The 16,957-nt window shown below is 48.9% G+C and overlaps 1 protein-coding gene across 2 annotated transcripts in view; it reads left to right on the top strand.

The window, feature by feature from the left end:
• IDUA (alpha-L-iduronidase) overlaps nt 1-16,957 on the top strand; it is a 105,659-nt gene that overhangs the window by 63,768 nt on the left and 24,934 nt on the right. For both annotated transcript variants that reach the window (XM_054986429.1, XM_054986430.1), the window contains exons 8-9: nt 12,649-12,865; nt 13,869-14,078. In XM_054986429.1, the coding sequence (XP_054842404.1) occupies nt 12,649-12,865; nt 13,869-14,078 (427 nt within the window). The remainder of the gene's footprint in view (nt 1-12,648; nt 12,866-13,868; nt 14,079-16,957) is intronic.

The following is a 16,957-nucleotide window of genomic DNA, read 5'->3' as shown; positions in this document are numbered from 1 at the left end:
AGTTTAAGAGCTGACCGCACACAATTCCAGATAGCTCTCAAGGCTCACTCCCAGCTGCAAATTTTGAATTTCAGCCCCCAAACTCCCCTAATGTACGTAACTAAAGAGACATTTGATCTAGCAGTATCTGGGGCAGGGAGAATAAAGATGCTTGCCCCCGCCCTTCAAAGTTCTTTGCCCTATTTCTTGATCTAATGCCTGTTGCCTCTTAAACCCACATAACTTTTTTTATATCACTCTTTGTTTAAACATAGGTAGGATTTATTTACTGGGATAGCTCTATTGTCAAAGCCAGTCCTTTCCTCCACAACGACCTGTGCTTTTCTGGATCCACCTTGACGCAATTAACTAGTTGAAATAGCCCTGTGGCAACTCCACAAAACCCCAAGTAAATAAGGTGAGAGTTCATACTGAGGAAACCGGCAATCCAGCCTCCAGTGTTTTCTCCCCCTTGCATAGAGAGCTTTCCTTGGGCTTAATTGCACGAATGGGAATTGGCGCTGGGAGTGAAAGGTGCAGCCTCCCTCCCGCTTCTCTCATTTGCAACAGCAGGATTTAGGGCTTGTGTGCCCTCCAGTGGAGGAAACTCGCTGTTGCCGCTTGTGATTTTTGTGATCATGTTTTTATTACAGGCGCGCACTTTCTATATTACTCTGTCTTAAAAGCTAGTTCTCTTATGCATTTTCACCAGTCAAGGACTGTCGTTTCAGAGATGGTGTTTGTATATGACTGAACCCTCAGATCACTCCCCGCGGAGACAGTTTGGATATCACCCCTCATACAGGACTGTGTCTTTCAGTGCATATTGACACTGGGTAATGAACCCTAACCCTAACCCACCCTGGGTTCCTACTGGGGAATCCAGGAGGTGGGGATGGCGGGGGGGGGGGGTTGCTGCAGCTGCTGCTGCCTCCACCACTGCCTGCTGCTAAAGACTCGGGCAGCGGGGAGGAAAAGGAATCACGTGGGCGGGGCCAAAACCCACGTGACCTCTTTACAGATGTTCTCCAGATGAGCCCTCCAAATCCATTCTATCGTATTGAAACTGCTAGGCGAGAAGGCCATAAGAAGAGCCATGCTGGATCAGACCAAAGGCCCATCTAGTCCAGCACTCTGTTAACACTCTGGCTGACAAGCTGCCTCTAGGAAGCTCACGTGCAGGTTGACTGCAACAGCATCCTTCTACCGGTGCTCCCCAGCAAATGATATAAAGAGGCATACTGCCTCTGGTCCTGGAGGGAGTAGATGTTCATCAGAACTAGTAGCTATCATGACTAGTAGCCATTCAATAGCCCCTTCCTCCATGAGTTTGTCCAAAAGCCTTCCAATTTGGCGGCCATCACACATTCCATAGCAGTGAGTTCCGCAAGTTAACTATGCATGGTGTGAAGAAGTACTTCCTTTTATCTGTTCTGAAGCTCTTTCCCCTCAGCTTTAGTGGTTTTAGTATTATGAGAAAGAGAAAAGCTTCTTCCTGTCCACTCTAAACCATGCATAATTTTATAGACTTCTATCAGGTCTCCCCTTACTTGCCTTTTTTCTAAGTTAAACAGCCCTTTTTTCCTGTACCATTTTAAGCTCTGTCCTCTCCTCCTGAAAATATCTGTTCCAGAACACGTATCTGTCCTGTATCTTCAGTAGTGTTCACAGATGAGAAGAATTCATTTAGCTTCTCACCACTGATACCGTATCCTCCTTTAGGACTCCTTTAATTTCATTGTCACTGTCAACGGTCCCACCACTTTCCTAGCTGGTTTCCTACTCCTGATGTATTTAAAGAATACTTTATTGTTGGTCTCAATGCTTTTAGCAGTAGGTTCCTCAAAATTCCTTTTTGCATCCCTAATTGTCCACTTGCGTTTCCTTTGTGCAAGTTTATGTTCATTTCTATTTGCCTTGTTTGGGCAAGGCTTCTCGTTTCTGAAGGAAGCCTTCCTTCACTCCACTCATCAGCCATGCTGGCAACATCTTGGACCTTTCCTGACCTGTGATATACATTCTAACTGAGCCTCTAGTATTGAGCTTTTGAGTAATCCCCAACCCTTGTCAAACGATTTTACCCTCTGGACTGTTCCATTTCATTTTTTTGCCATATTCCTCATTTTAGAGAAGTTTCCTCTTTTTTACTTAAATATGAACATGTTGGAGTTCTCTGGAACTTTCCCACATACATGTAAATTAAAATTGATGCTATTGTGTTCGGTGTCCCCACAAAGCTCAGAAACTCCTGCTGGTGCAGAACACTGCAGCTCATTTACTCTCAGGAGCTAGGCAGAGCAGGCCTACCACTCCCATTCTTCAGTCACTCCGTTGATCAACACCAATACTGTAATCTAAATATGAGCAGTCAGTGTGATGCAGCGGCAAAAAAGGCAAACTCAGTCGTGGGTTGTATCAAAAGGGCCATTGTGTCGAAATCTCAGGAGGTCATGGAGTCCCTCTCTATACTGCCCTGGTCAGGCCGCACCCAGGCCCTTTTCACACCACTTACCTGCTCCCGGAATGTTGCGAAATATCACGCAAAACCCACGGAAGATAGCGTCTTCTTGCAAGAGTTTTGCGCAACATGGCACAAAACTCTTGCGAGAAGACGCTATCTTCTGCGGGTTTTGCGCGATATTCCGGAAGCAGGTAAGTAGTATGAAAAAGGCCCTGGAGTATTGTGTGCCGTTCTGGAGGCCTCACTTCAAAAAGGATGTGCACAAAATCAAGAGAGTGCAGAAGAGAGCAATGAGGATGATCAGGGGTCTGGAGACTGAGCCCTACGAGGAAAGGCTGAGGGCCTTGGGAATGTTTAGTTTGGAGAAGAGGAGATTGAGGGGGGACATGATTACTCTCTTTAAGTATTTGAAAGGCTGTCATTTGGAGGAGGGCCAGGAGCTGTTCCAGTTGGCAGCAGGGGGTAGGACCCGAAACAATGGGCTTAAATTACATGCACAAAGGTACCGACTGGATATTAGGAAAAACTTTTTCACGGTCAGAGTAGTTCAAAAGTGGAATCAGCTGCCTAGGGAGGTGGTGAGCTCCCCTTCACTGGGAGGCTGGATGAATATTTGTCAGGGATGCTTTAGGCTCATCCTGCATTGGGCAGGGGGTTGGACTAGAAGGTCTGTATGGCCCCTTCTAACTCTGTGATTGGTTTTAGAGAGACATTTAGTGTTTATATTTTTAGCTGGAGGCTGCCATTTCCCCTCAATCTTCCCTGAAGACCAAAGGTAAAGCCCAATACCAGCTTTGCTTAGTACCACCTTGATCTATCCAGATTTGCTAAGCTTTCTACTTGCAATGCAGACAAGAGCCTGAAAATCAGAGCCTGAAACATCTTTTACTTTTCCATCACCCCACCTTTTTTGTTTTTGTTTTAATATCTCACTTGATGAAAGTCCTGGAGAACTCACAAGCTTGCACACTGTGTGGGCTGAGTGTAATAAAAGCTATTGTTTGGCTTTTGAATCCATGGCAATCCTAGGAGGATGTTCAGTTTGACATGTCACAGGTTGTGCAGGCCTATGGCATCCTAAATTTTAGAAAAACTGATTTGTGTATTTTTTTTCTCCTGCATACATTGCAAAGGGTAAATGACATTCTTAACCTGAGAGATGTATAGAGCTTCATTCTGAGGAGATGAAAACATGGCCGTTTCCACTTCAGTGCTTACCTCTCTTCGTAATGTCCCGGTAGATCGCACAAAAAACGCGGAAGATCGCATTTCTGCGAGGAAATGCGATCTTCCGCGTTTTTTGCACAATCTACCCAGATGTTGCAATCACCTGTCTGCCATACCCCACCGCTTTTTAACTCATTACGCTTCACATTCCTTAGATGACGTTTACTTCTAGGAAACTGGTTTACTTCTAGGAAACTGGTTTATTTAGGAACAAGACAAACAAGATCCAGCAACAAAACTGAAAATGTTGGGGCCTGTCAGAACTGATTTTAAACAAAGGCCAGTTGTTTGAGGCCACAGCATTTGAACGTTTACTTTCTTCTGTACAAGTATGTTGGCAGCTATCTTCTCAGGATTATCCACACGTCATCTCTGGCTGTCCAATGAAAACATGTTTGCTGTATCTCCTGGTACATCAAGCCTTTATTTCAAAGTTCTCAAGTTGATGTGAAGGGTATGGCTTACTGATGCCTCAGTCCATCCCTCTGTCACCAAACAGTGTCTTCTTTTTTACCTCAGGACTAGAGAGGGGCATGAACCAGGAAAATGGTGGCTCGTTGCAGTTCGTAACATTTCACAAACCACAAACTGGCATGAAATTGCCCAGTTCACGAACTGGTTCATTTGGTTCGTGAAGATGTCACTTCCGGGGCAGCAGCAGGTCTGCAGAAAGCCCATCCTCGCCCCCATTGCCTAGGAAACTGATTGATCAGCGACAGGCTGTCTGCAATGATGAACCGAAAAATGAACCAAACATACTGGGCTAAAAATCATAGCAGTTCATTGCGGGTTGTCAGCAATGCCCTCCGACAAACCATCAGTTCATGAACCAAAAAATGGCCCGGTTCGTGATGCCCTTTGGTTTGTATTTCAGTTCATACCCATCTCTACTCAGGACCAATCCATGCATTATAAAGCCCTTGTGGTCACCCTTAGGACTTTCTGCCAAAGGTGCACCGAGAGCTCTCCACTGGGAATGGAAGCCCCAGGTTTACACCAGCCCAGTTTAGAGTGGGGCCAGAGTGCACAGGGATAGAGTGGGTCTTAAGTCCTCCCAACCTGAAAGGAGCTCTGGTTAGCTGCTGGGGGAACTTAATGTGCTCCAATGGTTACACTTAAGTTTCCCCCACAGGGCAAATAGCAGATCTCCAGAGCCATTCCCACACAGGGGAAATGGCACAGGGTAGGGAGGCTTCAGTGCTTTCTCCCCATATGCCACTGTCCTGATCTGAGTCAGGCCCATGTGCAGCTGGAAATTGAGTACCCGGGAGGGAACTCCCAGTCTGATGGAGACACATCTGGCAGCAACAAAAAGTTTATAATGTGTGAATTAGCCCTCATTCACCATCTAACCTGGCCCTTTTGAGCTGAGCTTTTCAGCTGCACAGCTACTTGGATCTTGGCCTGGTCTGGATGTCTCCAAGCTGAGAGGGATCAACTGCACATTACAGTTTCCTCCACGTTTCGTTTAAACGTTTGTTTTTCTTTTGCTGCTTACAAATACCCATATCCGCCCCCCCCCCAAGCAGGATAAAAACAGCTTAGGGGTGTCTCTTACCAACAAGATAGTGGCAAAGGAGGAAAATGTTAACATATTCTTCTCTTCCACCCCTCTCCCTGCCATTCACCTCCTTGCTAAAAGAATCCCATAAAGAAAGGGGAGGAAATGGTTAAAACATGAATCTGCCTTCTGCAGTGGCAGACCTCTTAGTCTATCAAGGCCACTGTTGTCTGGAAGCAGCTCTCCAGGGTCTCGGGCTGAGGTCTTGCTAACTACTTAATCCTTGTAACTGGAAATACCGAGGACTGGACCTTCTGCATGCAGAGCACATTCTCTACCACTGAGCCATCGCCTCTCCTAGAGACACAGAAGAAACTAATGTGTCGTTGACTTGTGAGAACTTGTGAGAAAAGGACTGAGCTGTCCTTTTCTTCTTAACCCGGCCTAGCATTGGCAACTGACCAGCACAATCAGCCCATGAAATGACAGAGATTACAGCTGGCAAATCTTTTCACCGTTTGTGAATACGTATTGCTGCTTGCTCATGTTTGAGAAATCAAGCTGCCGCATGAACAGATTAAAACACACACTTATACACAACCTTGCCCCGTGCTGGGGCATATATGCCCATGGAGGCCTAGGCTGGGTCTCTTCACCTCCTAATCGGCTCGAGTTCTGCCTCGTGTCCCAAACTAATCAGACATCCCCTCTGCTGCTCCTTTTAAGCCTCCTCCGTGCTCCTTATTTAACTCACAGCAGCAACTGTTCTTGCGCCTCTTCTTTGATTTATGTATTTCAGAGTTTCTATCCTACCTTTCCAATAAATACCTCAGGGTGGCTTACAGCAAAGCAGACAGGCCTGTGTATCTTTAGCGTTGGATCCCATAGATCTGTTCTGCTAGTTTCTTCTAACAGAAAGAGCTTTCCTTGCTTGTCTTGCTTTGTGGAAGGCTGAGGGGAAACCATTTCCACTCGTTAAACAGAGCCACAGGTGCCAACCCAACCCATTATCAGCATTAAAAAAAAATCCTCTAGAAGGGAAACAAGAATTATGCATCAAAAGAAAAGCAGCCTTGAGCACAAAATGACAGCAACCAGTAGAAAATCAGGATCAGCCAAATGCCAGACTGATAGAGAGAGAATCTTCCTTAAACCTTTTAGGAAGCCAGTTCCCTGAGGGAGGGGGGGGAGCAGAGTGCAGACACGCCGATGCCCAATAAGCCAACTGCAGTGGGGGCACCAACAAAAGGAATTCCTCTGTTTGCTGACGATCTCGTGACTTGCCTTCACGTTCTTTAATTGCCTCGCTTCATCACACACCCCTTTGCAGCTTATTCTTTTCTTGGGGTGATGACCCCGAAATCCGTTTCCTCTGCGCTAGCCACAAGGAAGAAAAACTAAGTTCCCTCAACTGTTACTTCTGCTACGTTACTCAGACATGTACCCCTCTCCTCCCCACTCCCCAGCTTACTTAGATGCAGGATCTATGAGACGTCTTTTAGGAGATTGCAAGAGAGGGTTACCAGAAATATTTGGGGGAGTTGAGTGCTCAAGCAGGGTGTCCAGATTGCTTCTTCAGGTGATCGGTCAGTGGGGTCCCCAGCCATTTTGAGCCTGCAAGCCCCTTTGCAATCCTGAAACAGCGTGTGGGACACAGCCATAAAATGGTTGCCAGAAGAAGCAAAGCAAAACACATAATTGCTGCCACAAAAGGTAGAAGCAACCACAAAATGTCAAGGAGCCAGCAAAACTCTTTAGCATGTTAAGCAAGAGCTCCGCTTAACAGGATGTCTTTCAAAATTAACACATGGTTTAAAAATATTTTCTTGCATACTGTCAGGTTCTGCCAAGGGCGCCGACCTGTGAGATGCCGGCCTGCCTGACTTCCGCCTTAAAGGGCCTTCAGGGATGTCAGGTTCTGCCAAGGGCGCCGACCTGTGAGACACTGGCTGGCCTGACCTCCGCCTTAAAGGGCCTTCAGGGAATATATGGGATCCTGCTCTGTGAAAGGAGGGAGGGTATAACTCACCCTCACACCCTCTCAGTCCACTCGCAGGCCCACTCAACCTGACAGAGTCCCAGCTGCCTTCCATGACAGCTGCCCCCATCCAGCTGTCGGTCGTCTGCGTCCCCTGCCGCCTCCTCTCCACTGCTCACTCATTCTCTCCACCACACACCTACACAACAACCCGTCACGCCCTGTGGGTGGACTTCCCTTATATCCCTTCCCCTCTTCCTGGCTCCACCTCCCAGCCAAGGCCCCAGCACCCTAGCCACAGCCTTGGCTGTCGTAGGCAGTCACACCTGTGGATGCTTTGCTGGCTGCCTTGGTTGTCTCTGCTAAGGGCCTCAGGCAGCTCCACCTGTGGCTGCTTTGGTTTCAGCCCCACCTGGTTCTGGCTGATTCCTTCTAGCCTGCCTGCAGGCTGGGCCGTGGCCCTGTGCTGCCCTTCCTCTACTGCAGGTAAGGCTGCTGACTGTCTTGCTGCTGGCTGGCTGTCCCTGCTTCCTGGGCTTTCTCCCTCTGGTCTGATCCCCTCCCAGTTGCCCTCACTGTCCCTGCCTGGGCTCCCAGCCTCCCAGCGGAGGGTGGGGCTGGCTGGCTTCCGCCTGCCCCATCTAGCCCTCTGAGGCTTGGGTGCTTCTTTACCTCCCTCAGTTGCTGGCAAGTTTGGGACCTGGTCTGTCGGGGCGGCAGAATAGCTGCCTCCTGGCTGTGCCCTGCCTGCTCCTCTTGGCAAGTCCGGGGGCTGAGCCTCAGACCCCGGACACACACACCTTCAGTCACACAGTGAGGATCCTTGTGTTACGGTGGCAGCTGCTGCTGAAGCAACTTTTTAAAGAAATCTGCACAGCCAATCCGAAGCATGACTGGACAAAAACCCCATTTGGCCCCACCCACTTTCTAAAAACACTTGGCAGGCACCAGGAAAAGTATCAGTGGGCAGCACGGCAAGCACTAGGATTGCCAAGTCTCCCTGGTGGCTAGCAGGGGAGGGGCAGTACTTACCAGGCTCAATCTGTGCATGCCCTCCCACCAGCCCGCAATGACACCCCTTCCAGAAGTGACATCATCGCACTGGCCACAGAAGCGCTCCTGTTCTTTGCACAGGCCCAATTCTTTAAGAACTGACATGCTTGGGGCCAAAATTGGCCCGGCACAAAAGGCGGGAGCACTCTCACAGCCAGCGTGATGATGTCACTTCCGGAAGTCGTGATGATGTCACTCCGGGCATGAGTCAGCAGAAGCATCCCCACTGCCTGTTTCCCTGGCTTGTCTGTTGGTGGCAGGCGATTACCAGGTGGCTTGTCACCTCCTGCCAATCAGAGGAAATTAGCAGACACAGCAGCAAATGGCCTGGAGTTTAACCACCACTGGTAGGCATGTGGCAAGCCTAGCACCCAGAGGTACCATGTTGTGGACTCCTGAGAATGCACCAACTGCATGGTATAAACAGATATATTAGGGGCCTAGACAGATTTATAGAGGATAGGTCTACTTTCATTAACCATGATAGCTGAGAAAGATCTCTGGGTTCAGAAGCAGAATGCCTCAGACGGTCAGATGCTGGGGAGCAAGCAAGAAGGCTGAAGGAGGGTACCATCAGGCTCTGCTAGTGGATGTCCCTGTGGCATCTAAATGATGGAAACAAGATTCTGGGCAAGGTGGACTATTGGTCTGATCCAGGAGGGGTACTCTTAATGTTCTTATGCGATGCATTTTACCTATTGCAGAAGAAGATCAGTTAAAAGGCAGCTGTGTAATGGTCAATCCAGGGGGGAGAAGTAGTCAACTTTGCTGGAGATAGACTGGGTTTGGTATTGCTTTAAAATTGGGGGAGGGCTGATCTGAGTGGCTGGAGCAGCAGAACATGCCACATTTACCTACAATAAAGGTTTTTTAAAATACATTTTTCACCTTACAAAAAGGGAACCAGGGTCATTGCATTGCACTACTGACTGTTCCAGCCTCCACCCCCATCCAATACTACCTGAGCTCCTGATCTTTAAAAGTATGTTTATAGAAGTCTGGTCTGCAGAGCAGGACCTGGTCTAAAAATCAGACTGCTGTTCTGTGTATTTCAGCATGTAGCTAATCCTTTTATATCTGATTAGTTGTGTTGCTGCAATCCTTTTCAGGTCCTAATTGTAGCCAGGCTGGGGAATTAGGTCAGCTGTTGGACAGGCTTCATCATGAATCCTTCATGCTAACTTACTCAGGTGGGCTTCTGGTTTACCAGATGTGTGCACTATAGCTAAATAATTGGAGGGAGTGAATCAACACAAAAAGCAGGGGAAAGCCTTGAAGATTCTTTAAAATACTAGCAACAAAGCTAGTATTTTATACTATGGGCTCCAGAAAGGGGAGAGCAGGAGGGGAGAATCCATCCTCCTCCATCACTGATCCCAGCTAGACGAAGGCAGGGGAAGTGGGCATGGCCACCTCCTCTGCACCTGATCCAGACCGGGTGAAAGGGGGGCAGCCATTACCTCCTGCTCCACACCTGATCCCAGCTGGGTCATGGGGGGGGCATTGTCACCTGCTCCACTCCGGATTGTGGCTGGGTGAAGGGGGCATTGCCACCTGCTCTGTGCCTGATCCCAACCAGGTGAAGCAGGGGTGGGCATTGCCACTTGCTCTGCACCTGATTCTGGCTGGGTGAAGGGGGGGGCATTGCCTCCTGCTCCAAGCCTGATCCTGGCCGGAGGAAGGGGGGGCGGGAATTGCTATCTCCTCTGCTCCTGATCCCTGCCAGATGAAGTTGAGGGGCTGGCATTGCCACCTGCTCCGCACCTGATCCCAGCCATGGAAGGAGGGCAGACTACCTCCTACTTTGTGCCTGATCCAAGCCAGGTGAAGGGGGTGGGCATTGCCTCATTCTCCACTCCTGCTCCCAGCCAGGTGAAGGGGGCAGGCATTGCTGCCTGCTCCATGCCTTATTCCAGCAGAGTGAAGCGAGGGAGGGCATTGCCACCTACTCTGCACCGGATTCCGGCCAGGTGAAGTAGGGGGCTTTGTCTCCTGCTCCACACCTGATCCCAGCTGGGGGAAGATGGAGGATGGGCATTGCCACCTGCTGTGCTCCTGATCCCAGCTAAGTGAAGGTGAGGGCGGGCATTGCCACCTGCTCTGCTCCTGATTACTCCTGAGTGAAGGTGGGGTGTGGGCATTGCCATTTGCTCCACTGCTGATCTTGGCCAGGTAAAGGGGGAAGCAGGCATTGCCTCTTGCTTTTCTCCTGATCTGAGCTGGGTGAAGAGGGGATGAGCATTGCCACCTTCTCCACTCCTGATCCCAGCTGGGTGAAGGCGAGGGCCGGGCATTGCCTCCTGCTCTGCTTCTGATCCCAGCTGGGTGAAGGTGAGGGCCAGGCATTGCCTCCGGCTCTGCTTCTGATCCCAACTGGGTGAAAGCAGGAGATGGGCATTGTCACCTGCTCTGTTCTTGATCCCAGCTGACTTGGGAGGGGGGGCAGGCATTGCCCCCTCTCTGCTCCTGATCTCAGCTGGGAGAAGATAGGGGCTGGGCATTGTCTGCTGTGCTCCTGATCCCAGCTGGATGAAGACAGGGGATGGGCATTGCCATCTGCTCCGCTCTTGATCCCAACTGGGTGAAGGCAGGAGTGGGCATTGCCACCTGCTTCGTGCCTGATCCCAGCTGGGTGAAGGCGGGGGCGGGCATTGCCATGGCGCGCTCTCTGGAGGTCTGGCTGCCTCATCTGGGCTTCCCTCCACAGCAGTGCCCTCTGGAGGCACGACAGGGTAGAAAGTGAGTTGTCTTGAATACCCTTAACCTTTTATATAGTAAGATAAGAACATCAGAGTCCTACTGGATGAGGCAAGTGGTCTATCTAGTCCATCATTCTGTCTCATATAGCAGTAAATTAGTTACTCTGGAGCTTCAGTAACAGGGTCAAGAGGCCGAAGCCTTCTTCCGAAGTTGCCTTCTGGCACCTTTTTAAAGCTGTCTATGCCTATGGCCCTCACCACATCCTCTGGCAGCAAATTCCACATTTTAATCCCTCTTTGAATAAAGAAGTATTTTCCTTAGCCCATCCAGAATCTACTAACCATCAACTTCATTTGATGACCCTGAGGTCTAGTATTTGGAGAGAGGGAGAAAAAGTCCTGTCCGCCGTCTCTACTGCATGCATAACTTGATAAACGTCTATTATGTCCTGACTTCGTTGTTTCTTTTCTAAGCTGTGAAGTGCCAGACCCTTCCGCCTTTGCTCGTAAGAAACATGTTCCAGCGCCTTCATCACTTTGGTGGCCCTTTAATGCATCAGATATGGCCTAAAAGGGCCACTGGGTTGAAACAAACATTGTAAACAATCTGGACAAAACAGAGTTTCGATTCTCCCCAGAAAAAAATGACTGAAACAGATTATACAACTTCAAGGAGATGTTGTTTGTTCAGTATCCCTGTGCGTTGTCAAGATGTGCATATTGTAGCGTTGACCGTGTATGCAGATTGAAATTCCTCTGTTCCTAGGTATGAATATCATTGTGTTACCAAACTGTTGGGGGGGGATTGAGATAGTATTAAGAAGTCTTGTGATCTTACACCTAAAAGGTTCATGTTCAGGACTGTGCACATTCTCCACTGCTGCAAGAGCACGCCCCAGAAAGCCACTAATTTTGGTCATAGGTGTTTTGTGAATATCTCAGGTTTTATTGTCTCTCTTTAGGGGGAGTCACACAGCTTTCTTGTCCTTATGGTTGCAAAGATACATTTGAAAGGGCAAAGTTCAGCAATGCTTGCTGACATTGCTGGAGCCGGAGCGATTACTGAATAAGATTCCCAGTAGGTTGTGGTTGAGGGCGGGGCCACCAGCCATGTGACCATTTTCCGTTCCCCCGCGTTCCCCCTGAAAAAAAGCCCTGATTAGCATTATAAATTTGCTGAGAACTGGCAAACTGAAGAGCCTGTGGTTTCTAAATGGTGGATGTAATATCAACATGGAGTAGGATTGCCAACCTCAAGGCATGGCCAGGAGATCCAGGCCAGGATCAGTCCCCCTGGAGAAAATGGCTGCTTTTAAGGGACTTAGCCCTACTGAGGTCCCTCCCCAGGCTCTGCTCCCTCAAATTTCCACGCATATTCCATCCCAAAGTGGCCTCTATTTTTCTTTATTCAATTTGAATTTTACAGAATTACGTTGTTACTTTCTCCGTTTCATGGCCCCTCAACCCTTTCTGTTTGCTTGTTCTCATTACCCGAGTAAAATGACTGCATAGATAGTGATGCGGCATTCACTGCAGCTGAAGAAGTGGTTCTAGTCCGAGAAAGAAAGAAAAACCCATGCAATATAATCTGATGAAAAAGCAGACCTTTATTATTCTTTATCTGCAGTGAGCTTTGTGGAAAAAACATTGACCACTCCCCAATACAGACTTATTTTGCATATTGCGTTCTGTGGGATCGAGCACAATTATGGTGCCCCAGCGTCAACAATTGCTTTTCACTTCTTAACAGGTTATTGCCCAGCACCAAAACATCCTGATTGCTAAACCCAACAACACCATCAACTACACTTTGCTGAGCAACGACAACGCATTTCTGAGCTACCACCCCTATCATTTCACCCAGAGGACATTGACAGCGCGCTTCCAGATGAACAACACAAAACCACCTCATGTCCAGATGGTGAGGAAGCCGGTGCTCACGGCGATGGGCTTGCTGGCACTGCTAGGTACAGCACGTATGAGTTTTAAACATCACTTATCCCATCCCATTGTCCCATGAATGAAAGGTTTTGTTCTTTAAATACAAACCAAGATAGAGGATCCACTTTAATGGGAGAGGCTAGGGGGTAGGGAAGGGGAACAAGGGGAGAGGCTAGGAGGGTAGGGAAGGGGAACAAGTGGGAGAGGCTAGGGGGTAGGGAAGGGGAACAAGGGGAGAGGCTAGGGGGGTAGGGAAGGGGAACAAGGGGAGAGGCTAGGAGGGTAGGGAAGGGGAACAAGTGGGAGAGGCTAGGAGGGTAGGGAAGGGGAACAAGGGGAGAGGCTATGGGGGTAGGGAAGGGGAACAAGGGGAGAGGCTAGGGGGGTAGGGAAGGGGAACAAGGGAAGAGGCTAGGAGGGTAGGGAAGGGGAACAAGGAGAGGCTAGGAGGGTAGGGAAGGGGAACAAGGGGAGAGGCTAGGAGGGTAGGGAAGGGGAACAAGGGGAGAGGCTAGGAGGGTAGGGAAGGGGAACAAGGGGAGAGGCTAGGGGGGTAGGGAAGGGGAACAAGGGGAGAGGCTAGGGGGGTAGGGAAGGGGAACAAGTGGGAGACCCGCAAGAACTTGTAGGGGGCACCCTGCAAGTTCTTGCGGGTCTCCCACTTGTTGTATACTAATTGCCATGTCTGGACCGTCTTCCAAGGTTGTCTCACTTAAAGAACATTACAGTAGTCCAGCCATAAAACTCATGGGGCGATTTTGTCCAAGTCACTTCTCTCAGCCTGACATGCCTCATCAGGTTGTTGTGAGGAACCAGTGCCGCTTTGACATGTTTGATGCGTTAGCAAGGTTCCAACAAAAACTTTTCTGCACAGAGTAGCTGACTCACCAGAAAGCAGACAGGACTCAAAAGCCATTGATCTTGAGAGCTGTGATGGCTCTCCTACATAAATAAACAGTTCCTTGTAGGTTTCTCATTTATGCTCAAAAGCGAGATGTCTTTGATGTGTTCCTGCCACCCCTGGTGTAGGAGAGGAACAAGTCTCTGCTGACATCTCCAGCTGTGAATCCAGCGAGTCTGACACTATAGGAGTCCTAGCCAGCCTGCACAAACCTGCCACATTACAGCCCTCGGACAGCTGGCAGGCAGCCATATTGCTCTACTCCAGCAATGATAACCAGACGTGCTGCAACATCAGTGCCGTGACAATAAATGTAACCGACTACCCCAGCCCCAAAGGTAAGATTTCAGCTATGGTTGTCATAGTGATGGTGCACCTAACACAACGCTATACAAATGTGAGTCATGATCAGGGCTTTTTTTCAGCTGGAACGCGGGGGAACAGAGTTCCGGAACCTCTTGAAAATGGTCCCATGGCCGGTGGCCCCGCCCCCTGATCTCCAGACAGAGGGGAGTTGAGATTGCGAGCGGCACGGAGGGCGACCTCAACTCCCCTCTGTCTGGAGATCAGGGGGCGGGGCCACCGGCCATGGGACCATTTTCTCCGAGGGCCACCCACTGAGTTCCACCACCTCTTTCCCCAGAAAAAAATCCCTGGTCATGATACTGCAAAATGACCAAAGAGCCATTGAGACGCTTCCTTGAACTTATCAGGAAAGCTGAGCTGCAATAGCTACTTCAGTCTACCAGGCCATGATACCCCTCTTTGCTGATGATGCGGGGCTCATACTTCTTTTTTCTCCTGCAGCAAAAATTAGACTGGCTTGGCCTGGCACTTCACTTCTCAAAGCCTGAGAAAAAAGCTCCTTTTCTAGAAAAACTGCTCCCCATTGTCCCTCAAAATGTTACTTTTCGATGCAGTGCTTTTCAGATGGAGATGGGGAATTTGGCAAGCAATCTGATCTCATCAGATCTCAGAAGCTAAGCAGGGTTGGCCTTGGTCAGTAATTGGATGGGAGACCTCCAAGAAAGGGCAGGGTTGCAGAGGCAGGCGATGGCAAACAACCTCTGTTGGTCTCTTGCCATGAAAACCCCATCAGGGGGCGCCATAAGTCAGCTATAACTTGAGGACCACCAATAAAACAGCTAAGCAATGACAAAAATGGCCACAGGTAATATTCCATTCTTCCCTGACCTGCATGGCCCAGGGTAGCCTGATCTTGTCAGATCTGGAAGCTAAGCAGGGTCAGCCCAGGTTAGTACTTGGATGGGAGACCAACAAGGAAGTCCAGTATCGCTACACAGAAGCAGGCAATGGCAAACTATCTCTGTTCGTCTCTTGCCTTGGAAACCTTTATAGGGTCATTGTAAGTTGCCAGCAATTTGATAGTACTTCCCATCACCAATATTCTACTAGAGAAAGCATGCCAAGAGTCATGTTGGAGACAGTGACTCACCCCCTCAGGCCAGCAGAGTATCTAGGAGCCAAGCTACAAGTGACGCCTGACACAGGTTGGACACTTGTCAGCTTCCCTCAAGTTTTGATGGGAAATGTAGGCATCCTGGTCTTGCAGCTTGGCTCTCCGACTGCTGTCCAATGGACTTTTCAACTGTCACTTGTCCAACATTCTGCCAAGCTGCCTACATTTCCCATCAAAACTTGAGGGAAGCTGACAAGTGTCCGACCTGTGTCAGGCGTCACTTGAGGTTTGGCTCTTAAGGCTTGAACAAACCCAGGCTGAGAGCCCATGGAATGCTGAAAGGAGTGACCTTCAGCAGGAGTTACCTAGCAGCAAGGGATAGTACTGCAACTGTAATAAATTGCAAACCTTTCTTCCCTTGGTAGAATTGCCATGAGGCCTAGAGAAGAATGTTCTGTCCCTTTAACAGAGGCTTAATATATAGAAATTGACAGGTGAAGATTTGCATGGCATGGAGTTAAATAACATCCCATTAAATCTCTGTTAGTGGAACAGGACATTTTCTCTCCTAGCAGTTGGTAACCCTATGTGGCATGCTCTGCAACTGTCTGGCCCCCAAGTTTTTCCATTTTTGCCCATGTATTAAGGATTAGGCTTACAGAGGGAGGTTGTCAAATGCCTTCTCTGATTTTGCCTTCTGCTTGGAGCTTTGTGCGTGCTTTTATTTTGTAAATTTGTATTTTGTTTTAACATTATTTGGCCTCGTGTTCATATTTTGTAAGCCGCCTTGGGCTAAATAGGAAAGGTGGGGTGTAAATAATTTCAAATACATAGTTGCTTGGAAGACCAACATCTATAAGAACTGGGAAAATTTCCAGAGAGAATCCATGCGGCCAGAGCCCAGCCGAGCTCTTTGGTGGTGGCTCTTTAAACTCCACCCCAAATGGAGAGTTGGCAGGGACTGAGAGGAGCAGCATCTTGGCATGGGCTCCAGCCTCCTGGCACACCCTCTGTTTCCTCAGCTGAGAACTTCAGGAGAATGATGGGTCATGGGAGGCTGTGGATCTGCACATTCCAGTTGCTCACGCATGCAGTTTGAGCACACGACCCGAAGCACAGAGGCAAAGATCATGGCACCTTCCTCAGGAAGGTCTGTTCTTCCTAAGAATGTGCCCAAGGCAGATTTGGGGTGATGCAGGGTCTCCTGCTAAGCCACATCTATATAGACCCAACCAGATTAATTCACTAAGAAGTGGCACATGGCAGGAATCACTCAAGCCTGACACCCACTTGGAGATAACAGGCTATGGCAGATTAAAAAGACTGGCTTGTATTCTTCAAAATCTGCACATGGAGTATGGCTTTACCAGCTTTCCCCTTGTGCTGCAGCTCACTGAATAACCCTAATTTTGTTCATGGGGGGAGTCATTGGATCCTTATAGACAGCTTTGGCGGAGAGGTGGGAATTGCAGTGTGAGGGGGGATTTGGTATAAATCACTCCCCCACCTCCCAAAAACCTAGAGATGCTCTTCTGTCATCAGAAGAGCCAGTTGGTGTAGTGGTTAAGAGCACAGGACTCTAATCTGGAGAGCAGGGTTTGATTCCCCAGTCCTCCACTTGAAGCCAGTTGGGTGACCTTGGTTCAATCACAGCTTCTCAGAGCTCCCTCAGCCCCACCTCACAGGGTGTTTTGTTGTGGGAATAATAGTAACTTACTCTGTAAACCACTCTGAGTGGGTATTAAATTGTCCTGAAGGGCGGTATATAAATTGAACGTTGTTACTGTTATAGAAATA

This window comes from Eublepharis macularius, chromosome 8 (assembly GCF_028583425.1).
Source record: "Eublepharis macularius isolate TG4126 chromosome 8, MPM_Emac_v1.0, whole genome shotgun sequence".
Taxonomy (NCBI): Eukaryota; Metazoa; Chordata; class Lepidosauria; order Squamata; family Eublepharidae; genus Eublepharis; species Eublepharis macularius.
Note: the sequence above shows the minus strand (reverse complement) of the source record. Positions and strands in the feature narration are given on the sequence as shown.